This window comes from Ylistrum balloti, unplaced genomic scaffold (genome assembly GCF_031769215.1).
Source record: "Ylistrum balloti isolate Yb309-2 unplaced genomic scaffold, AGI_CSIRO_Ybal_v1 Utg369672, whole genome shotgun sequence".
Taxonomy (NCBI): Eukaryota; Metazoa; Mollusca; class Bivalvia; order Pectinida; family Pectinidae; genus Ylistrum; species Ylistrum balloti.
In genome coordinates, this window is record NW_026781917.1 from 568,120 (window position 1) to 593,031 (window position 24,912).

The 24,912-nt window shown below is 36.1% G+C and overlaps 1 protein-coding gene across 1 annotated transcript; it reads right to left on the reverse strand.

The window, feature by feature from the left end:
- Positions 1–546: 546 nt before the first annotated feature.
- LOC132562332 (uncharacterized) lies at positions 547–24,912 on the reverse strand. The gene is made up of 14 exons (XM_060227072.1): positions 24,838–24,912; positions 24,292–24,433; positions 23,623–23,880; positions 21,398–22,724; positions 20,697–20,872; positions 19,722–19,851; positions 18,640–18,955; positions 14,171–14,269; positions 8,742–8,861; positions 7,482–7,664; positions 7,218–7,332; positions 6,398–6,615; positions 1,642–2,368; positions 547–810 (listed from the first exon to the last, which is right to left on the reverse strand). Exons 1-14 carry the CDS (start codon positions 24,910–24,912, stop codon positions 554–556), a joined length of 4,143 nt encoding a protein of 1,380 aa, XP_060083055.1. The 3' UTR covers positions 547–553.

Genomic DNA, 24,912 nt, shown 5'->3' on the forward strand with positions numbered 1-24,912 from the left:
GCAGTGTGACCCTGTCGTCTTTGCAGTGTGACCCTGTCGTCTTTGCAGTGTGACCCTGTCGTCTTTGCAGTGTGAACCTGTTGTCTTTGCAGTGTGACCCTGTCGTCTCTATTTTTCCAGAATCTCACATTTCCTCCTGCACGATCATGGTTTGTAATAATTACAAACAAATTAAACAAGAAGAGGGACTTATTCAAACTTCCAAACACCTCCTGATATTGTTTTTATTATCATATTTCACTTTCTGACTTTCTTAGGTGACTGTAATCCTGTTCGTAAATGAAACTGACATGTTCTTGCTTCTTGCAAATTCAACAACGATGTGAATTAATCTAGAGATACATAATCTAAGGATGGAATGATGGAACACACTTCCCTAAATCATGGTGTCAGCTCCAACATTTTACTTTGAATAACATTAATGCATTGGGTATACACAAGCTGCCACAGACAAGAAGCATTGCAACACACATCTCGGGCTGCTTAGGGCATAATTCTTTGGATTGAGTCATCACAGCCCTTGAAGAAAACGGAAGAGGCACAAAATTCATCATCACTGGCGGTCATAAGTAATTATATATTCTGGATAACATTGATTTTTGTCGTAAACAACAAACTCCCTGAAAAGCCATTGACCGTCTGCAACAACTGAATCATAGTTATGGTGATGAGTTAAACATTTGACCTTGTTGCATGTTTTGCATGGGGGTAAACTGTACTTTTCTGGAACGGAGGTCACGAAGGTGTCACCAAGTAACAGACGCATCATTAACATCTTTCTCCCTTGTGATTGTCGTGAAGTTGATGTGTCTACAACACACAAGTATACAAGACATTGTCAACAGGCAATGTCAATACAGTACTTTTTTGATGAAAATCAAATATTGTTTGTTTTTATGTTGTATTGACAGCTGAATGAATTTAAATAGTAACTTTGTAAATCAAGGCAAATCTGCTTCTGAGATTTGAGAAAATCGATCCAATACAATCTGCCAAAAATATGAAAATAATTAAAATCTTCAGAAAATTAAAATCCAATATTGTTGCTTTTTGGCCATTTCATTTTGAATTTTTCCAATCAGTTTAAAACTAGAACAAATAGACAAAGGGTGATTTCATCTAATGATCCATGGCTTTAACTGCACTTCCTTTGTTCACATTTGAATGCTACATATATAGTCTAAAACAAAATCTAAATTCATGCTATAAACAAGGGCAGTTAGAGATGGGTTATGCTCCCTAAATGTGACAAAATTTGTTAAAGCTTTTCAAATGACTTCTTGTCAATCAAATGGTATGTACATTGTACATACAACAAGCAAACGGTTGCATAAAACTATTTATCTGGATGTTTCATTATGTTAAAAGTGAACAAGAAAACTCTTTCAATCTTGTGAATTGGACTGATATATATATGTCTAAACTAAAAATTGACATGAATACACCTACTCTATACAAATCAGAACCTGATACGGTGTTAGAGCTTGATACCATGGGATTGACCATAAGATAAGACCATGATTCAGAATGAAATACAATGGGATAGACAGACAAAATGCCCTTCATACATTATATAGAATGGAAACCAAAGATCTCAATAATTTGCAGAAATTTTAAATACCAACAAGATTTCAAACATACCAGCATACTGGTCAGCCTTTGTAGAACATTCAGCACCATAGATGCCCTGACCAAACATTCCATTTCCCCCATAGCGTGGATCCAAGCCTTTCTCTGAGATCCTCTTGATGCGTTCATCATCCGTGCCATGGAAGAAGTAATGCTCATTGATATCTTTGAACATGTCCGACAACAAATGGCTGTTGATACACTGAGTGGTTGTAATTGGTCCTTTATTCTTTTGAGGAATTGTCTCAAGGGGCAAACATTTACTTTTTCCACTTCCTTTACGTTTGAAAAATTTTCTCCTCTCAAGAGCATATGCTTCATATAATGAATAGTTTTCAATCCTCTCCACCTTTCGAATGACTATCTGGGAGTGAGTCAGCCCTTTAGCATCATGTCCGTGACCAACCAGCTTTCTGTCAAATGTTCTTTCCACTACTGATTTTACATATCCAAAGGTTGTTGAGTCAACATCAAGTATTTCTGTTCTGTTCCCTTTGTTAAAAAGTTTTCTGAAATAGTCCATAAAACCATAGCCACCCTTAAAGTATTTCCAATATTGGGGTACTGGAGGATTCTCAAACAGTTCAACCCAATACGATGATGTTCCATGTTTATCCCCGTGAGGTGGACTGTATTTCTTAGGAGCTTGTTCGGCAGCAGACTCGTGAAGAATCTTATAGACATTTTTTGTTACAGAATGTACAGCTTCCTTCTCACCTAATACTGTTATCTTCTTCTTGTCTGCAAATAAAAGAAGAGTGTTTAAGAAACTGAGGAATGCTCCCCCAAAAATTACATTATTGGACAAAAACTCCAATAATTCTGTAATAAAGGAGTTGCAGGCCCTGTCTTTGTATGATTGATAAATACAAGGATTAAGGACTCATTGGATGTTTTGTAAGCTTAAACAGGATTAAGGACTCATTGGATGTTTTGTGAGCTGAATTAGGATTATGGTCTCATTGGATGTTTTGTGAGCTGAAACAGGATAATATGGTCTCATTGGATGTTTTGTGAGCTGAAACAGGATTATGGTCTCATTGGATGTTTTGTGAGCTGAAACAGGATTATGGATTCATTGGATGTTTTGTGAGCTGAAACAGGATAATATGGACTCATTGGATGTTTTGTGAGCTGAAACAGGATTATGGTCTCATTGGATGTTTTGTGAGCTGAAACAGGATAATATGGACTCATTGGATGTTTTGTGAGCTGAAACAGGATTATGGTCTCATTGGATGTTTTGTGAGCTGAAACAGGATTATGTTCTCTGTGGATGTTTTGTGAGCTGAAACAGGATTATGGTCTCATTGGATGTTTTGTGAGCTGAAACAGGATTATGGTCTCATTGGATGTTTTGTGAGCTGAAACAGGATTATGGTCTCATTGGATGTTTTGTGAGCTGAAACAGGATTATGTTTTGTCTGAAACAGGATTGGATTGGATGTTTTGTGAGCTGAAACAGGATTATGGTCTCATTGGATGTTTTGTGAGCTGAAACAGGATTATGGTCTCATTGGATGTTTTGTGAGCTGAAACAGGATAATATGGTCTCATTGGATGTTTTGTGAGCTACAACAGGATTATGGTCTCATTGGATGTTTTGTGAGCTGAAACAGGATAATATGGACTCATTGGATGTTTTGTGAGCTGAAACAGGATTATGGTCTCATTGGATGTTTTGTGAGAAACTGAAACAGGATTATGGTCTCATTGGATGTTTTGTGAGCTGAAACAGGATTATGGTCTCATTGGATGTTTTGTTATGTTTTGTGAGCTGAAACAGGATTATGGTCTCATTGGATGTTTTGTGAGCTGAAACAGGATAATATGGTCTCATTGGATGTTTTGTGAGCTGAAACAGGATTATGGTCTCATTGGATGTTTTGTGAGCTGAAACAGGATTATGGTCTCATTGGATGTTTTGTGAGCTGAAACAGGATAATATGGACTCATTGGATGTTTTGTGAGCTGAAACAGGATAATATGGTCTCATTGGATGTTTTGTGAGCTGAAACAGGATTATGGATTCATTGGATGTTTTGTGAGCTGAAACAGGATAATATGGACTCATTGGATGTTTTGTGAGCTGAAACAGGATAATATGGTCTCATTGGATGTTTTGTGAGCTGAAACAGGATTATGGTCTCATTGGATGTTTTGTGAGCTGAAACAGGATAATATGGTCTCATTGGATGTTTTGTGAGCTACAACAGGATTATGGTCTCATTGGATGTTTTGTGAGCTGAAACAGGATAATATGGTCTCATTGGATGTTTTGTGAGCTGAAACAGGATAATATGGTCTCATTGGATGTTTTGTGAGCTGAAACAGGATAATATGGTCTCATTGGATGTTTTGTGAGCTGAAACAGGATTATGGTCTCATTGGATGTTTTGTGAGCTGAAACAGGATAATATGGACTCATTGGATGTTTTGTGAGCTGAAACAGGATCATTGGATATGGTCTCATTGGATGTTTTGTGAGCTGAAACAGGATAATATGGTCTCATTGGATGTTTTGTGAGCTGAAACAGGATGGATGTTTTGTGAGCTATGAAACAGGATAATATGGTCTCATTGGATGTTTTGTGAGCTGAAACAGGATTATGGTCTCATTGGATGTTTTGTGAGCTGAAACAGGATTATGGTCTCATTGGATGTTTTGTGAGCTGAAACAGGATTATGGTCTCATTGGATGTTTTGTGAGCTGAAACAGGATAATATGGACTCATTGGATGTTTTGTGAGCTGAAACAGGATTATGGTCTCATTGGATGTTTTGTGAGCTGAAACAGGATTATGGTCTCATTGGATGTTTTGTGAGCTGAAACAGGATAATATGGTCTCATTGGATGTTTTGTGAGCTGAAACAGGATAATATGGTCTCATTGGATGTTTTGTGAGCTGAAACAGGATAATATGGACTCATTGGATGTTTTGTGAGCTGAAACAGGATAATATGGACTCATTGGATGTTTTGTGAGCTGAATTAGGATTATGGTCTCATTGGATGTTTTGTGATGAAACAGGATAATATGGACTCATTGGATGTTTTGCTGAAACAGGATTATGGTCTCATTGGATGTTTTGTGAGCTGAAACAGGATTATGGTCTCGTTGGATGTTTTGTGAGCTGAAACAGGATAATATGGACTCATTGGATGTTTTGTGAGCTGAAACAGGATTATGGATTCATTGGATGTTTTGTGAGCTGAAACAGGATTATGGTCTCATTATGAGCTGAAACATTGGACTCATTGGATGTTTTGTGAGCTGAAACAGGATAATATGGACTCATTGGATGTTTTGTGAGCTGAAACAGGATAATATGGTCTCATTGGATGTTTTGTGAGCTGAAACAGGATAATATGGACTCATTGGATGTTTTGTGAGCTGAAACAGGATAATATTGACTCATTGGATGTTTTTTGAGCTGAAACAGGATTATGGTCTCATTGGATGTTTTGTGAGCTGAAACAGGATAATATGGACTCATTGGATGTTTTGTGAGCTGAAACAGGATAATATGGACTCATTGGATGTTTTGTGAGCTGAAACAGGATAATATGGACTCATTGGATGTTTTGTGAGCTGAAACAGGATAATATGGACTCATTGGATGTTTTGTGAGCTGAAACAGGATAATATGGACTCATTGGATGTTTTGTGAGCTGAAACAGGATAATATGGACTCATTGGATGTTTTGTGAGCTGAATTAGGATTATGGTCTCATTGGATGTTTTGTGAGCTGAAACAGGATAATATGGTCTCATTGGATGTTTTGTGAGCTGAAACAGGATTATGGTCTCATTGGATGTTTTGTGAGCTGAATTAGGATTATGGTCTCATTGGATGTTTTGTGAGCTGAAACAGGATAATATGGTCTCATTGGATGTTTTGTGAGCTGAAACAGGATTATGGTCTCATTGGATGTTTTGTGAGCTGAATTAGGATTATGGTCTCATTGGATGTTTTGTGAACTGAAACATTGGATGTTTTGTGAGCTGAAACAGGATTATGGTCTCATTGGATGTTTTGTGAGCTGAAACAGGATTATGGTCTCATTGGATGTTTTGTGAGCTGAAACAGGATTATGGTCTCATTGGATGTTTTGTGAGCTGAAACAGGATAATATGGTCTCATTGGATGTTTTGTGAGCTGAAACAGGATTATGGTCTCATTGGATGTTTTGTGAGCTGAAACAGGATTATGGTCTCATTGGATGTTTTGTGAGCTGAAACAGGATTATGGATTCATTGGATGTTTTGTGAGCTGAAACAGGATAATATGGACTCATTGGATGTTTTGTGAGCTGAAACAGGATTATGGTCTCATTGGATGTTTTGTGAGCTGAAACAGGATAATATGGACTCATTGGATGTTTTGTGAGCTGAAACAGGATAATATGGACTCATTGGATGTTTTGTGAGCTGAAACAGGATTATGGTCTCATTGGATGTTTTGTGAGCTGAAACAGGATAATATGGTCTCATTGGATGTTTTGTGAGCTGAAACAGGATTATGGATTCATTGGATGTTTTGTGAGCTAATTATGTAATATGTACAGAGTGATTTGCACACTAATACATGACTAACAAATATTTGACATATGACTGCTACTCCAGAAAGACTTGATGCATTCTTGTAACAATTGTTTTTCCTACATTTAAACTGCATTTTGTTATGATTCCTTTTCACACACAAATCATGAAATTACCTTGCTGAATCTTCACTTGAACAGGTTTTCCAGAGCAAAGTTGGTAAATTCTCCTCTTATCCACTTTCTCAGAATGAAGCTGAATTTTGTCTTTATCTAGAAAACTTTTCCTTAGATCTGCAGACAGGGTGCTTCGTAGCTCTTCCCCTTTCTCTTTTGGTGTACAGAACAAGGTCATACTACCCTGTGACACGTCTGACTTTGACCTTGGATGCACTAAAGAAATGGGCGCTTCCTGTCTACTGCTACCTGTTGGAAAAACTGGTACTGGAATATAAAATTTGACAGAATGGGAAATAGTTTCATTTGATATATAAATTGCCTTTTCTGCTGCCACACAGAAATCAGAAAATGTCAATGCAATGAATAGAAATCACCATTCTAACTGGTCAAAACTCAAAATGATATATCATTACTGGAAAGTGACATCACTGCAGTGACTGGTGAAAGTTTTGATCACATATCACAGGCAAAACTGAAATTATTGGAAATTTTCAATTCCATCAATACCACAACTGTTTCTGTGTGTTTAACCACACTGCTTTACCAGAATTTTCAAGCTATCTTACTCATTACATATGACATAAATCAATAACAGACACAAGAGTGACACTAAGTGCAACACATGCACATCACTTCCTTTCATTTCTCACTTCCATAACCAGACTACCCCTTCAGATATCCTCCCAGTTTCTAACTTTCCTATCTCTCCTTTTTCCTCTGCCTCTACACACTTCTTCTCATACTAAACCCGAAGTCTCTCATCTTTTAACTCCCTTCCCCCTCCCCTGCCTCTCTCTCCCCACCTCCTCACAATGCCTCTAGGTTACCCTCCTTCACCTGACAGGTAACAACTGTTTTGTACGTACCTTGAACTTGATTTTGAGGATGTTGGATCAAGTGTGCACTCTTTTCTTCTTCTCTTTCAAGTTGTTTAATGAAAACTTCAAGCTGTTTTTCATCATAAATAACAAATGTCACCTTCTGAAAAGTATTAAAAGAAATGATCTTCAGATCTCTATCACAATTTTCAGATAAGCAAGCATTGCTCTTAAATAATCATAACATATATCTTTCAGTTCTAATTTTGTCATGAGCTATGCAATGTTCTGCACTAGGATTTTATCACTTACTTGCAAACTGGTACCCTGTTTACAGGCTGTGACAGCCCCCGACAACAAATATTCAGCTATGAAAGGAACAGGGTAGTCAAGAAGTCTTCCTGTTCCGACACCTGGAAAGGCGATTGAGGAGGCACGCAGATTCTTAGCTTCTAAGAATATTTCCTGAAGGCTCGATTCTATCTCATTTTGTAACTGCCCAAAAAACAATATCATGAAATCATTATTTTTTTATTTGAAATTTATCCTGCAATAAGCTTTCGGAACAGAAATCTTGATCTCAGATAAGGGAAGTGGACTTATTACAGGACAATGAGACAGTAATTAAAGACATTTTTGTTGAAACTCTAAATAAGATAGGGACAAGCTTATTTACAGACCTGGTCTTATATTGCCAGGTAACTAACCCAATATATGTATAGGAAATTTTCGTTTTATTAGAAATGGTACAGTACTTTTGGAAACCTTTGCCCAGGATTTCTTTTGCCCACACATTAAACTTTTCATTTCACACCCAGTGTTAATATCAATCAAATACTCAAAAATGTATTTCTGCTCATTGTCATATTCCAGCTCATCATAACATTTCACCCTACTGACAAAAGAGTGAAACAAGTGAAAGTTAAACAGCAGTGAAAGTTTTAACATAAGATACAGGCATACTAAGTACACAGTTTATCATCCACTGACTTTACTTTACATTATATATATATATATATATAAATGAAATATGCATCAAAATTTAAAAAGAGTAGTGAGAAGAAAAATTGAATATCTTATTTTACAAAATTGGGCATAAAGAAGTTTCATTTTTGTTTTCAAAATCAATTGAAATGAATAGATCATCTATCACTCTCAATGAAATAGAAAATTTTTCAATCATATTTTCGTAAAATAGAAACTTTCCAGTAAAACTACAGTTTTTCCTTTGTTCCTATATTGAATATTAACAAACATATCGTGAGGTAAATTGGAGTGTGTTATTAAGTAAGCGTAATGCGACAGGCATCTCTAGACTTATTGTAGAATGGAGGTCTATCATTATCCTCTGTTTGGGGAAATGTTTTTTTACTATAGGGCAAAAATAAAAGATGATGGGTTTAAGTTTGATTTTAAAGCTACAAGATATAGGCTTTAATGTATAAGAGCCTTATATAACATTTGGTATAAAGAGTTTAATACCAGGGTGAACAAAACCACGCCCAGAATAAGAGTAGTGTTATAAGGGGAGTCAAACTCAAAGGACTATGTATGGATAACAAATATACATACCAGCCTTTTCTGGTCAAAGCGCCACTTCCGTAAAACCAGGTGACAGACATTCTCACATAGTAAACCACCAGAACTCGGAGTAAAAACAACATTCTCTCCAATGTCAACCCTTTTAAAAGACTGAAATATAGGCACAGACTTAAACAAAATACAATGTCCATGCACTTGACCATCCACATGAGCAAAACGCAACATAAATACATGTAATCAATGTTAAAGTTGCAAAAATCAGCAAGCATAATGGTTTTACAAGTGTGATGTGTTGTAAACATATCTGTAATATATGGATTGAATAAATCCTTGTAAAGAATTTCAATCAGTTTTGACAATATTTTCTCTTGGCCTGGTGAAAGTATCCGCCAAATGAATGGAATGTATTCCCCATTACATCATACTCTAGGGAAGAGTTTAGAGGATTCACCTGTCAGGGCAGTGGTATGACTTCATGACATTTAAACTTTGACAGTGGTATGGCTTCATGACAAAGTAAACTTTGACAGTGGTATGGCTTTATGACAAAGTAAACTTTGACAGTGGTATGACTTCATGACAAAGTAAACTTTGACAGTGGTATGACTTCTTGACAAAGTAAACTTTGACAGTGGTATGACTTCATGACAATGTAAACTTTGACAGTGGTATGACTTCATGACAATGTAAACTTTGACAGTGGTATGGCTTCATGACAAAGTAAACTTTGACAGTGGTATGGCTTTATGACAAAGTAAACTTTGACAGTGGTATGGCTTTATGACAAAGTAAACTTTGACAGTGGTATGGCTTCATGACAAAGTAAACTTTGACAGTGGTATGACTTCATGACAAAGTAAACTTTGACAGTGGTATGACTTCATGACAAAGTAAACTTTGACAGTGGTATGACTTCATGACAATGTAAACTTTGACAGTGGTATGACTTCATGACAATGTAAACTTTGACAGTGGTATGGCTTTATGACAATGTAAACATTGACATTGGTATGACTTCATGACAATGTTAACTTTGACAGTGGTATGACCTCATGACAATGTAAACTTTGACAGTGGTATGGCTCTATGACAATGTAAACTTTGACAGTGGTATGGCTTCATGACAATGTAAATGTTACCTGTGGTATGACTTCATGACATCTAAACTTTGACAGTGGTATGACTTCATGACAAAGTAAACTTACACAGTGGTATGGCTTTATGACAATGCAAACTATGACAGTGTCATGCTTACAATTCACAAACCTAACTATCACTGCCATATATAATGCCATTAAATCCCCATGAAAATCCATTATATTCAACCCATTAAAATCCCCATTAAAAACCTGTTAATAAATCTTTAAAAACATTTTAATATTAAGGGGGTAATTTCCATGGCCATTAACATCAAAAATGACAGTGGTGATTGATGACCATTAATTCCTTGTTCAGGCACTGTTAATGGCATACAAACCCATTAATCTTAACCCACTTTCATTGGCATTATTGACTTGTTTAATGGCCTTTAAACAGAGACATTTTAATGGCCATGAAAATACCATGACACATACTAATATTCAGGGCCGTTAAAATGTTTCCATTACATTTCTTGCATAATGCCCATTAAACACTGTAAATAATTGCCATGAAAAAAATAATAAATGTACCCCCTCTAATCTACCAACTTAAAGGCAGTTTGAAGGGATTTCTGCAGTTTAATGGACCAAAAAAGTGAATTGAAAATACAAATTTAATTTGCATATATATATATGTATGACATGTGATCTCAAACATTTTACAGTTCAAATACAAATCTTGCAAACTTTTACAATTACCCAGCATGTAATTTTATTGTATACTAGCAAGATGTTAAGGCTGAAGCCTCAATCAATCTTCCACAATTTCAATTTTCCTAATGTAATACCTATTTTAATTTTCAGTTGACATATGTAACCTACATTCGTTCCTGTCATGAATCTAAGCAATTAAAATAAAAAAGTGCTTGCAACTGTTGGTCCTACGAATGATATTATTACTGATTACGTTTTGTTACACTTTTGTTATTCCAATTTGTTGGTCCAGCAGAAGGTAACATCCCCAGCTGATGAGTCCTGTGTGCACTGGATGTGGCCCAATAAATGTAGGATGAAACACATCCAATAATTTATTTTGAAAATATTAAGTGGTATAATCGGAGAATGTAAACGAATTTACTCCTGGTATCATTAATATTTCAACAGCAAAACATTTCCCAACGAAACTTAATAACAACAGCTCAATGACATGACAGTGTTAAATATAGTTAGCTGTGTATACATGTATTTGGTAAAATTAAAGTCATATTTAATTGATGTATAAATAGTATTAAAAGGACTAAGTGGTTAGATTTCGTATTATTTTCCCCTACGTTTAATTTCAGGCAAGCTTTGTAAAAATTGAAATCAGACTATTCACAAAATTACAACACTATGAATTATTCTGGCTGTAAATAGATATTGGGCCTAATATCATATGAAAAACTGGTCAATTTAATACTATTTTTATTCAATTGTATTGTATCTCTACTGAATTAATCAGAATTTCAAACACCTGTTGGCAAATCTACATCTTTGGTGTAAAATTCGTCAAGAATCATGTCCATAATAATGTTTTGAAAAAAAGTGGCTTAACCCATTTATTATCCAAAATCCTCTGAAATGATGTATCTATTGTAACACCACGAGATCAGTTTTCCTGTTTTGTACTGTTGACCTTTCTAATGACGTTGGGCTTCTTTGCCCCTATCTGACAGCAGGACACTGTCCATTTGCAGTTGTAGGCCTAACAGTGTGCTGGAAGACACAAATGGTGGGTTGTTTTAAAACATTTTAATCATTGTGATAAATCTTGATCAAGGGAACATATTCTGTATGGCTGGTAAAGGTTTTAATTGTTAGATTGAATTAACTTCTACATATATATATATACATATAACACCTTCAGATAGATTCCTTAATCTATCTTACGAGTGTATATAATATTAATGACCACAGATATATTTACGGTAAATTTCATATGAAATATTAAGAACTTTTTATCATCTTATCTATGTAAAAAAGAATAGGAATCTGTATTGTGGCTGTATAATTGTTTCCAAATAAAAACAGGTTGAGCATATTATTGATTTATGTTGAATGTTACGTGCATGCATGTTCAAACATGTCAGAAAAGTATATAACATTGCTTCTCAATGCATGTCCAATGACATGTAAAATTTTTGATGATAATTAATGATTTCCAGAATGATTATTTATTCACATTGTTTTTTTTCCAAAAAATAAACTTTATAATTTATTGTGTGTGTTTCGTCCTACTGTGTTATGACCCATCCAGTGCACACAGGACTCATCAGCTGGGTATGCTACCATCTACTGGACCAACAAATTGGAATAACAAAAGTAAACATGTAACAAAATATTATGTTAGTGTGTATTGTCATCATAGGTAAAACTTAATTAGAATTATCTGTGCCGACCCATTATTGTACCAATATCATTTTAAACCAACAAAGGAAAATAAAGCACATGCACTAGTTAGGACATCATAACGATGATGATAAAGTAGTGTCAAATTGATCAATTCATGAATGCGTATACATATTAAACAAATATTGGTGCATTGTTCCTAATTTTTGGCATACTGTATTTCTTTCATGGACTTGTGCTATGTGTCTAACAAATATAATCACCATTAATTACGTAAATGAAGAGGGTTGAGCAATGTACACTGGCATATGGACACTATAGTACATTGTGAAATTAATGGCCATTACTATATGATTTGTTAGCAATTAATGGTTATGAATTAAACTTTGGCTATCTAACTGTATTTTAATGGCCATTAAGAAGTATTCTTGCTAATCAATGCCCATTACACCATGCGATTCACAGTTTAACATTTTCCCTTCTGAGGGTTAGATAGTGCAATCTAGATCAATAGGGAAAAATTATCAAGTTTTCAATATTTCAGAAAGCCTCATGTTTTTTACTCTCAGGCAGACATTACCTTATCTCACCTCACACAGGTTTCAAGATTCTATTAATAATTCTATTATATGTTCAGGGTTTTCCATAATTTTGTTAGTAGTAGGCTGTGTAGTGAAAGTAGGAGGCTAGCGAAGCAAGCCGACCCGAGCCACAACGCCACGAGGTGGGGGTGGCCTGCCGTGTACGTGTAGTCGTGTAAGGAACATTATTACGGAACTGGATTGGTGTAGGCGGCCAAATGATCAAAGAAGCCAGTCAAATTGGCCGGCGACCAGCTCTTATGGAAAACCCTGTATGTTATTGATAAATATTGTGATTCATTGATCATCACAAATTTGTGCTACAAAATGAGTTCACACAATGCATTTGTATAAATATAAATATCAATACACACACTTATCAATGTTACAACAATTGTGAAACAAGCTTATATTAATCACTCTTGTTGGTCTGGATGGAAGAGCATTGTGGGAGGAAACTGCAGGACACAACGAAAACTTATGTGTTTGGAAAGGTGTCCCCATACCTTTTAACAACTATTCTGAAAATCAGCCCCAGACATTTACGTGTCCCCATAACTTTTAACAATTATTCTGAAAATCAGCCCCAGACATCTACGTGTCCCCATAACTTTTAATAACTAATCTGAAAATCAGCCCCAGACATCTACGTGTCCCCATAACTTTTAACAACTATTCTGAAAATCAGCACCAGACATCTACATGTCCCCATACTTTTTAGCAACTATTCTGAAAATCAGCCCCAGACATCTACGTGTCCCCATAACTTTTAACAACTACATCTACGTGTCCCCATACCTTTTAATAACTATTCTGAAAATCAGCCCCAGACATCTACGTGTCCCCATAACTTTTAACAATTATTCTGAAAATCAGCCCCAGACATCTACGTGTCCCCATAACTTTTAACAACTATTCTGAAAATCAGCACCAGACATCTACATGTCCCCATACTTTTTAGCAACTATTCTGAAAATCAGCCCCAGACATCTACGTGTCCCCATAACTTTTAACAACTATTCTGAAAATCAGCCCCAGACATCTACGTGTCCCCATACCTTTTAATAACTATTCTGAAAATCAGCCCCAGACATCTACGTGTCCCCATAACTTTTAACAATTATTCTGAAAATCAGCCCCAGACATCTACGTGTCCCCATAACTTTTTAGCAACTATTCTGAAAATCAGCCCCAGACATCTACGTGTCCCCATAACTTTTAATAACTATTCTGAAAATCAGCCCCAGACATCTACGTGTCCCCATAACTTTTAATAACTATTCTGAAAATCAGCCCCAGACATCTAGGTGAAAGATGAGTGCATTTCCACAGCACAAAGAGACTCCACCTTCATGTGTTTATATTATGAATACATGTCAATGAAACTATTATAATCAGTTAAGTCATCTACCTTCTCCAATGCAGGACCTCCAAGTTCACAAAATTGCCTGGAAATGAAGCTTTCTGTAAGGTTTCTTGATTCTCCGACAACATTCACAGAAATACTGGCCTACAATAAAGAAACAGGCATTAGATATCCAGACCTAGAGAGAACCATTGATAGAGATCTCTGAGAAATTTACTGGTATACATTGTATGTCATAACCTGACAAGTAAAGTTACAAAATAGTACACAAACAACAATTATACAAAAAGGATGAGCCCGCATGGCTCACAATGTACATCAAAAATAGAATCAGTGTTCATATCACAAATATATTGACATATACACCATTGGTATTCAAAGTAGGCACATCCAATCAATTTTACTTAAAAATTTCCACAACAAACAGCATCAATACTGATACTGAACTCTAAACAATGACAGATATGACATGAATTATAAGTAAATGCTTGTTTTTTTTTTCTCAAGGTTTGTCACATTTTGACCTAGACACACATTTCCAGCAATATCCTCTCAGAGTTATTGTTCAACAGAAGTCTTTTACAGGTTTTAACAATTTGACCCCTGTGACCTTGAATATGTGTCAAAGTCATTTCATTTTTTGCAAACTTTGTCCCGATTCATCCCAGAGACCTACCATTCAAATAGCATATTCTATGCCTTTTGGTAGACAGATGAGGTTGTTTAAGGGTTTTAACAAATGTAATTCCTGTGACCTTGAATAAGAATCAAGGTATTTTCTTTTCCTGAACATTGTTGGGCTTCATCCTAGAAACCTATTTGCAAAATAAATTGTACCATGCTTCTATATCTTTTGGTTGGTCATCAGAAATCATTCAAATGTTTTAACAAAGGGCCTGTTTCCAGTAATGTTAATTCTCCATAGGAGCCTGCCCCTGTATAATTTCTTATCTAGCTCAACTACTGTTTTTTTCTTTTCCGAAAAATAATTTTACACCTTTCCGACACCCAGATTTCATAATTTCAGTGAAAATGTATTTTTATAAAGTTGTCAATTTCAGCATCAAAGACATAAGTTCGTAAATAAAAGAAGGTTATCTCGAAATTGTAATTCGCAACATAGTATAAATTTCTTTTGATAAATATTTCCAAAACATCGTGTTTATTCATAAAACATAAAAAAAAATATTCTCGGATGAAAATGCACTTGCAGAGACACAATTATGAAGAAAAATGCCATAAATTTGCAATTTTCTCCCGTTATATAGTTTTGGATGCAAATTTCCATAAGAAAATCGGATAGAGCTTTACTTGTTTCATATGTGTACCAAAAATCAGCTAATTCCATGTGGTGGAACGTTCTCATATCGCCGCCTGAATGTGGTTGTAAATTGAAAGAAAAGGGGAAATGAGTAACAACCTTGTCTGAAACCCTATTATATAGCTTATTATATACAAACTTTTATATTGAATATCAGAGCGGATATTTTCATGACAGTTTTATGATGTAAAAAGAAAAAAAATAAATAAATAAAGTACTGTTTCCCCGTCTCGATCTTGATTACTTGAGAACCTCTGGCTCCTGGTTACATCGCCGAACATTTAAGTGATGACGGCGACTATGAGGTGTGGCTTTACCAGCACTCCCCAGACTTCTCCGATGTCAAATACATTCTCGACACAAAAGCCAAACGAAATATAACGTTTGGATACGGTTCACCGTTTCACCCGATGTTGAGGCCCAAATAAAGAACTACTACTGCCAGTGCCCAGTTGGAGAGAGAACGATGGGAATGTGTACGCACATCTCCAGTATCTTGTACTACCTTGGGTATTACAGGACGCAGGAAAACCCTCAACCATTACAACCACAGGTAAAGAAATTCCGACAAAACAGAGTGCATATGTCGAAAGTATGTTTGGGGCTCGATATGAAAGATCCCCGTTTCCATGTGACTAACCAACCTTATAAATATAGGTATTATACAATCGCCCGTAGCTATGAACACTCCCGTAAATGCGAAAACCAACCAAAATCATAAGGAACACGTTTTGTTTGTTGTTCTGTCTATTTGTCAGCCAATGTCTTCAACCACGGGGACTTACGAAGTAGCCACCTTGGATTTTTTTATGAAAAAGTGTTTCTCTCACTTTTTTTCATATCTGTGTACATATTCTCAACATACCGAGCAAATACTCTCGTATTTTTGTTAATTATCTAAAGGAAGTCGAAAATCGGCAATTCAACCATAGGCTAATTCAACCCAACATTTGAAAATGTTCCACCACTTACATTTTGATGATTTTTCCTCTCATCAATAGCATATTACATACTATTTAACAGGATAAAAATTGGTTTGCATCCAACGCCCATAAAAGGGTGTATTCTCTAAAAAACACAGTTTTTGTGTCTAAAATGTTATCATCGAAAATGGCATTTTTGAGATTGTTTCTTCTATAAAACAGCCAAATGGCGCGATGGAAACATGATTTTTGTCACAATCATGCCATGAATGTATTCTTTACGGTGACTATCATTTGATTAGATTTTCATTAATATTTTACATAACATGCACATTTTATCAACACTTAGACAGCTTCTGAAAGGTACAACTTTGAGGAGCCATAAAAAACAAACCAAGTGACCTAAATCTTTATACTTTATAGATTTGTGACCACAACGGCATGGGCAATGCACCACCAACAGGAAATTTGAATCAGAGAAGGGGCCATTTTGGAAACCGGCCCTTTAACATCAGTGATCTTGTAACAAGTCAAGGTAACTTCAGTTCACAAACTTGGTTAGGCTTCATCCTAGGAACCTGTCAGCCAAATACAATGCTACTGAATCTTTTTGTTTAAAGAGTCAAATGAAGTTGTTTTAAAATTTAATCAATTTGATCACTGTCACCTTGAATAAGGATCAAGGTAATTTCTTTTTTGAAAACTTTGACTGGCCTCATCCTAGTAGCCTACAAATACCATTCTTCTGCATCACTGGTTAATCAGAGGATGTTGATTTGACTTGACCCCTCTGACCTTGAAGATGGGTCAGGTAAATAATCTTTTTGTATCTCTGTTAGGCTATCTACTAGGAACCTATCACCCAATTACCATGTTTTTGTGCCTTTTGGTTTGTCAGAAGAAGTTGTTTTAAGGTTTAACAAATTTAACTACTGTGATCTTTAATAAGGGTCAAGGTAATTTTTTTTCCCCAAGCATTAACTGGCTTTATCCTAGCAACCCACCAGCTAAATACCTTCCTCTTTCTGTTGGTTAGTGAGAAGAAGTCGTTTAAATGGAAATGTTGATGCTGGACAATGGGATGACAGACAGACAACAGATGCTGCACCACAGCATAAGCTCACTTGGCCCTTCAGTACTCAGAAATAATACTTAGCCTTGCCCAATAAGCACTGCTGGAAGCTTAAGGACAAGTTCTTTTCCTGGAGGGGTAGGGGGTATATAACTCTGGCGAGTACTAGCCTTGCCCAATAAGCACTGCTGGGAGCTTAAGGACAAGTTCTTTTCCTGGAGGGGGTAGGGGGTATATAACCCTGGTGAGTACTAGTCTTTCCCAATAAGCACTGCTGGGAGCTTAAGGACAAGTTCTTTTCCTGGAGGGGTAGGGGGTATATAACCATGGCGAGTACTAGCCTTTCCCAATAAGCACTGCTGGGAGCTTAAGGACAAGTTCTTTTCCTGGAGGGGGTAGGGGGTATATAACCATGGCGAGTACTAGCCTTTCCCAATAAGCACTGCTGGGAGCTTAAGGACAAGTTCTTTTCCTGGAGGGGGTATATAGGGGGTGGGAGTATCCCAATAACTGCCCTGGTGAGTTCTTTTCCTGGAGGGGGTAGGGGGTATATAACTCTGGCGAGTACTAGCCTTTCCCAATAAGCACTGCTGGGAGCTTAAGGACAAGTTCTTTTCCTGGAGGAGGTAGGGGGTATATAACCCTGGCAAGTACTAGCCAAAATTACTTCTCTTTAGCTCCATCAGTTGAATGTAAGAATAGTACCATTAGAGGTCTTGGACTTGAATCAGAATCATTCAAATGGATAATGACCTCTGTTCCACATGTATGCCACGTACTAAGCTCTGCCACATAAAAATACAGTGCTTTTTCAATACAATTACAAAACCCATGCATTTTTTTGTTTGTTTATAGTCGGTTTACATCCAGTAAACAGTCAGGGTTATTTAAGGTTTGGATGTTAGAGGAAATTCAGAGTTCCCAGAGAAATACCACCAGCCGGCACCCAGTACCTGGTGACTGCCTCACATACCATGTAGGTCTCAAACCTGCCACCCAGAGTTGGAGGGCTAGTGATATAGACTGTCAGATGTCTCAACACATCTGCAACCATGGCCCCACAAACGGATCCTACAATAACTGTAATTTAATGTCCTGTAAGAAATTAACCCATTAATTTTCTTTGAGTGATAATGATCTAAACATCTTGGCACATTGCAGGATAAATTATGTACATACAAACCTTGCATACACTTACCATTTCCTTAATGATGCTTCCTTTCTTTACAGAAATTGTACAATTTCTGATCTGTATAGACTTGGAAAGTCTCGAGGATCTCCCTGGTTTCCTTTGTCTAGAGAAATCCTCATAATATCTTCGGTCATGTTCATCTCTGTTTCCACTTCCTGTTCTAGATTTATGTCTCGGTGGGGTTTGCATATCTTGGGCTGACTGTGAATGTTCTGGCCAGTCAGCTCTCGAATGTCTGTTGCGTGGTTTTGTGGAGGGCATTTCCAGGAAAGGCATAGAACTTGATCGCTTATTTAGCATCAATCCCTTTGGTTCGTCAAACCTGACAATCACCAATATCAAATAGTTATAGACACAAACTGAAGTATATTTCACTGTGAACATGCAGCTTTCAGCAAACCAAAACCAAAATTAATCCTGTATTTTTCATGAGTACAAATTTTTCATGAGATTTTTGGTTTAGGCTGTTGGTAGTGTCCAGTGGATATTAAAACTATGTACAGTAATTCCTTTCATCTGAGAAAATTCTCTTAATGTTGAGTCAGCATCAAGACCATCTGCATATACCATTGTTCCAAACTTTCTATAACCTTCCCCAAGATAGATCGTACTGATTAATCAAAGTTTAGCCAAAGATGCTAACGTCAGTTTGATAGATATAACATTAGTATCAATGAATTCAAGCCCATAATCTATTCATACATTGCATAATTATAAAACAGTAAAATCACAATAAAACAATATCTTTACTATTTTGCAGCTTAAACTCATTGGTCCTCCTCATCATCCAAGCTAAATTAACAAGAATGATATGCTAGGTCTCCCCATCCAGTTTCATCTCTCACTGCTTTCAGGGCAAGATTTATTACTTTAAACGACTCAAAGAATCAAAACATATTTTTTTTTTCAAAATTCACCTAAATATGACATTTGATACAAGAACTTAATACAATGTACATAAGTCACATCATTATTGAGTTAAGATAAACTACAAGATTTCTTTAATTTTTTGCTAGGTGTACATATAATCTCTTCAATTTTTAGACAGTACATTACATATTTCAATTATGGTCAGAAAGAGATTCTACCTGGAACTGGGCCTGGCTCCTTGTTGAGAGGAAAACAGAACGACACATGAATGTTCGATGCTAAATCTCCTCAGGAAGTCTTTGCCCTTCTTTGATGAAATGCCCTCAATAACTACAGCTAGTTCTTCCCCTGTAGAAAATTATCACAAAAAACATGATTGGAAATTACATAAGACATCAGATTATGGTCACACAAAATTAACATGGCCCGGTCAATTAGAAAACTTAGTAAATGGATATTTTTTATGGCTGTTCTTTACTTCCACATTAGAACAAAAAAAGTGGATCTGATACACTTCAATTATGTAGATAATAACAACCACAACAAGAGGCCAAATGTGAGCTTGTATCACTTATCTGGTCAGTAGCTTATAAAGAGACATATTTAGAAGGATCTTTTCTGGCAACATACATGATCATTACTACATAACAGTCCTTACTTACAATACATTTACTTTCACAGTCATCATTATCAAAACGTGTTGTTTAACAACTGACCTCCAATGTGTCTTAATGTGGAACAAGACCATTCATTTCAGCTGATATTATAGATCTTCATTCCAGCATTTCTCTGGTTATTGAAAAATCATAGCTAAAAGACTAAACCCCTGCTACCTCAAAAATGGGTCAAAGTCAATCATTTTCATCTCAGCATGCTACAACCCCAATATCAGTACCCCAAGGTTTTTGGTTACTGTGACGATTGCTTTTCTGGAGAGGGTGTTTTGAATTCCTTTCCTGCCACTCTCCTCTAAGATGATGAGGTAAAAGTTCAGAGAGAATATTTCATTTCTTTTTTTAATTCGATAGATATTTTGAATTCCATTCCAGACTGCCAAGGTCAACACTGTTTTCACAGTTGTCAGTCTATTTATTCAACCGGTTATCGTCCCCTATTATGGCCTTTTGGCCTTTAAGATGTTTGTATAATCAGACAGAATAAATCAATGTTTTTAGTTGTTTTTTTTTTTTTACCTGAGAGGGCTTTTGATTTCCCTTCAAGTCTACCAAGGTCAACATTACCCTCCCAGATGTTGAAGGTCAGACTGCGGAGCTTGCTCTCAGTTTTCTGGACAATGTTTGGACTGCCCTGTACAGTGACCAGGTAGGTACCAGCTTTGTATTCATGATCCATCTGACCACCAGAATGTCTACAATACAGTGTGTATAGTTAAGCAATGTTTAATCCCAGTTTTCACATCTGATTTAAACAAGTTTTTGAAATCATTGAAAAATTACCAAAGATTCCTGTTAATAAGAGTAACGATAACTTCACATTTGCATTTACCTAAACTATATACACGTATTCATCTGATGCCACCAGTTTGGTGTCTCTGTCTTTTCAAATCAATCTTACATATCATCAAGCAAGTATTAGAAATGCCCTTGATGCTACATAGTTTTAAGTGCCACCAATCTGAGGCCAAGTCCCTAATGTCTTATATTGAACAGTTTGTGGCACTTAGATCATACATTTGATGCCACCTAGTTATAAGTGCCACCAACCTAAGGCCATATCCTTAATGTCATATATTGAACAATTTGTGGCACTTAGATCATACATTTGATGCCACCTATTTATTACTGTCACCAACCTAAGGCCACATTCTAAATGTCATCAATTAAACAGTTTGTGATCATATCGCTGATGGCACCTAGTTATTAGTGTCACCTACCTGACATCACTTTCCATCTGTCTCATCTTGTCTTGGAGACAGTAGTGCAACATCATTCCTTTTCCTCCTTCAATAGATATTGGTTTACCAGTGACATCACTGAACTTTTCGAGCTCTTTTTCAATATCTCTGACAACATCAGTGGGTGATGCCAGTGACATTACTCGGATCTTTTTCTCTGTTTTCATTAATTTTATTTTGACAAGACCGAGCCCTTCCCATTTCTGAACAAGATTTTGCCAAGCAGCATTACGCAGATACTTGAAATGGCAGTCAGTGTAAGAAATGTCTTCACTTTGAATAAGTGACAACATCTTGTCTACAGCTTTCTTCGCATGATCTCTTTGGAAAGCATATGCACGAATGTTGTTTTCCTTTGCTAAACATATCACATGTGCATAAATTTTGTCACTCATCAAGGTCTGCCTTGTGAAATCAGGTACTCTCATTTTATGCTCAAGTAAAAGAGCTATTTCGTCTGGTATTTTGTGATCATGTTGCTTTACTTCTGTCAACTTATTCCTCATTTCATCAATAACAGTCTGAATGTCTTCTCTCATTCCTGTGATTCGAACTTGCTCTTTTTCAGAATTAAGATCAATTTCAACATTTTTCATTTTCCGTCCAAAACTTGAAATTCTCAAAAGAATAATTTTGTGTTTTGGTAAAGATATAATTTCTGTTTCTGATGGCCTGGTATATTTTGGGCCTTTCTCCTGTGTTTGATGAGATACTTTAGGATTAGTCTTTTGAATTACTAAAGCTTTTTGTTTTGTCTTCCTCCTGGTGTGATCTGAAAAAGGTAAATCTCCACTGATTAATGTCAAGTTTCCTGATTTTTTATTGGTTTGTTTTGTCTCATAACTTGGTTTTAATGAGTTGCTATCATCATCTTCCCAAGGACATATTTGATCTTGAATTTTCTCATTCTTCAACAAATTTTGCTTCAATAATTCAATGTTTTTTTCTAATTCTCTTTCACCTTGACCCTTCCCACTACTGGCTGAACCTGCATCACAATCACCATCAGTCATAACTTCTACATTATTGTTATCCTCTATAGAAGATTTGTCTTCTTCATATTCTTCTTCTACATAAAAATCCAGTTTTTGAGGCTCATCATGGATGCTGTCATGATGATTTGAACCATGTCTCTCCAATTCAACAGAATGTTTAGCACTTATGGGCTCTGTATTAGAAGTCTTTGTTTTTGCCAGCTGGTCTATTATACAGTTGTGGAAACCAGGATAGTAGGGTACGACCGTGAGAGGCTTGTCGTTGAGTAGGTGACCAGATTCACGGCCTTTCCTCAGAATATTTTCAACAGCTGAAATTTAAAGATTATAAAATCGTTTGTGAAAGTCCAAATTAATTCTGATCAGAAATAAAAATGAAGATCTTTTGACACATCTATTTTTTCTCTATGTTGAATTTGATTCTTGAAACCATCCAGTAATGGTCAATTTTATTTGTAGAAACACAAATATTTTATTATATATTTGTCTAAATTCTACAGAAATGTAAACAAATATATTGTTTCATCCATCCTCTGATATAGGCCTATGTTGTTCAATCCTATTCATTTATCCGGCTCCTATAAGTATATCGTTTTTTAAATTAAGTCTTCCCATTTTGAGTCAGAGTATTATAGAAATGTAAACAAATATATTGTTTCATCCATCCTCTGATATAGGCCTATGTTGTTCAATCCTATTCATTTATCCGGCTCCTATAAGTATATCGTTTTTTAAATCAAATGAATAAGTCTTCCCATTTTGAGTCAGAGTACTGACTTTATGACATCCCCCCCCCTCCCCGTGTATCTTAATACAAAGGGTTTTACTGAGGTTTACAATAAATTAACATGGCCAAAACAAAACAATTTCCTATATACATGTACAATCCTGTCATTCTGATGAAAAGATTTGTCCAATGGCCGAAATACTCCTGTATAAAAGTTTCATGTAGATACAGTGTAAGTAGTTGGGTGGAAACCTACAGCATGACAGAGACTGAGTGATGAGGAGCAACTAGGAAACTTACTGCTAAAAATCAACTATTTATTTCAGAACAATGAGAATAGAAGATGTACTTATAAACCCACATGGTCTGGCAGGTGAACTCTTGCCTTTTCACATCTGATGCGGGTATCAAACCCCAGACGGCTTAGTAAAAAGCAAGTGTGTTACCACTGTACAATCCAACTACCAATGAATATTATTTACCTGTCGGCAAGGATCCTGGGAAGAATGTTACAACCGTTATTCCCGAATCCTTGTGGTGCACTGACTGAACACTGTCCTCTTTGCCACCACTTCTGGGACTCTCAAAGTAAAGATTCAGAGAGTCCTCCGAGTGTTTGTGACCTTGACTATCAAGAAGCAGCAAACCTGCTGGTTGCTCTATTGGGGAAACATCTAGGACTCTTTTTCCCTTTTCAAGTTTCTTTATCAGTGCCTTCTTCTGAATGTGATCAATTTTATCTGAAACACAGGTAATAAAAACAACTTCTTTTACTACTGTTGCTTTTGAAATTAAAATATAGTCATTTTCATATCATTTGATTGAAAAATACTATAAATAGACGATCTTGTATGATTTGAGATGCCAAAATGATTTTTTTTTAAAAATTCAAACATAGCATCAGATTAAGGGGAGTGTTCGTTCAAAATATCAACTTTTTATTGAGGACAGCTAAGGACATAAATGTTAGTGGGTAATGACAGTGGGGGCTCTTACCTTGTACAACAGTATCAGGGTCAGCTTTTTTAGGGACACGGTGGTCAGTGAGTGGTGGTAGTGACACTGGGGGGCCTTACCTTGTACAACAGTATCAGGGACAACTAGGGACACGGTGGTCAGTGGGTGGTGGTAATGACACTGGGGGCTCTTACCTCGTACACTAGTATCAAGGACAACTATGGACACAGTGGTCAGTGGGTGGTGGTAATGACAAACATCATCTTTGACATCTTCATCTGTTACCACATTAACCCAGTTCACGAGAGTTTCAACACTCACAGAAGAGCTCAAATTCTGTTAATATATAAAATCCTCAAGTCACTGATACTTTTAACACATATAATCTACTGTTATGTAACAATTCTACAAGTAAAAATACATCAGTTATTCCACATTATTTTATATATCAAATTACAATGTCATCAATAAATGAGATTAAATAAAATGTTCTGATCCAAAACTGTCCACAACATTGATATTTACAGCTAAGTGAAATTTAAATAATTGTCATTTTCCAAATTCCCTCAGCTATTAAGTGTATCGAAGTGTATATCCTATCAACATACAATATAACAAAGAACAAAATTCTGCTTGTTATGGCTTCATTAAAAGTCACATAAAGTAAAGATATTGGAGAAAGCTAGGCTATTTCATGGTAAAAATGTATCAAGTTATTTTACAATGCAGGTAAAGTTTACCTTGATGACAAGGACACTATGTCTATCTATAGTACCCAGGGCTATATCTGTCAATAACTCTGTAAGTGTGGTCAT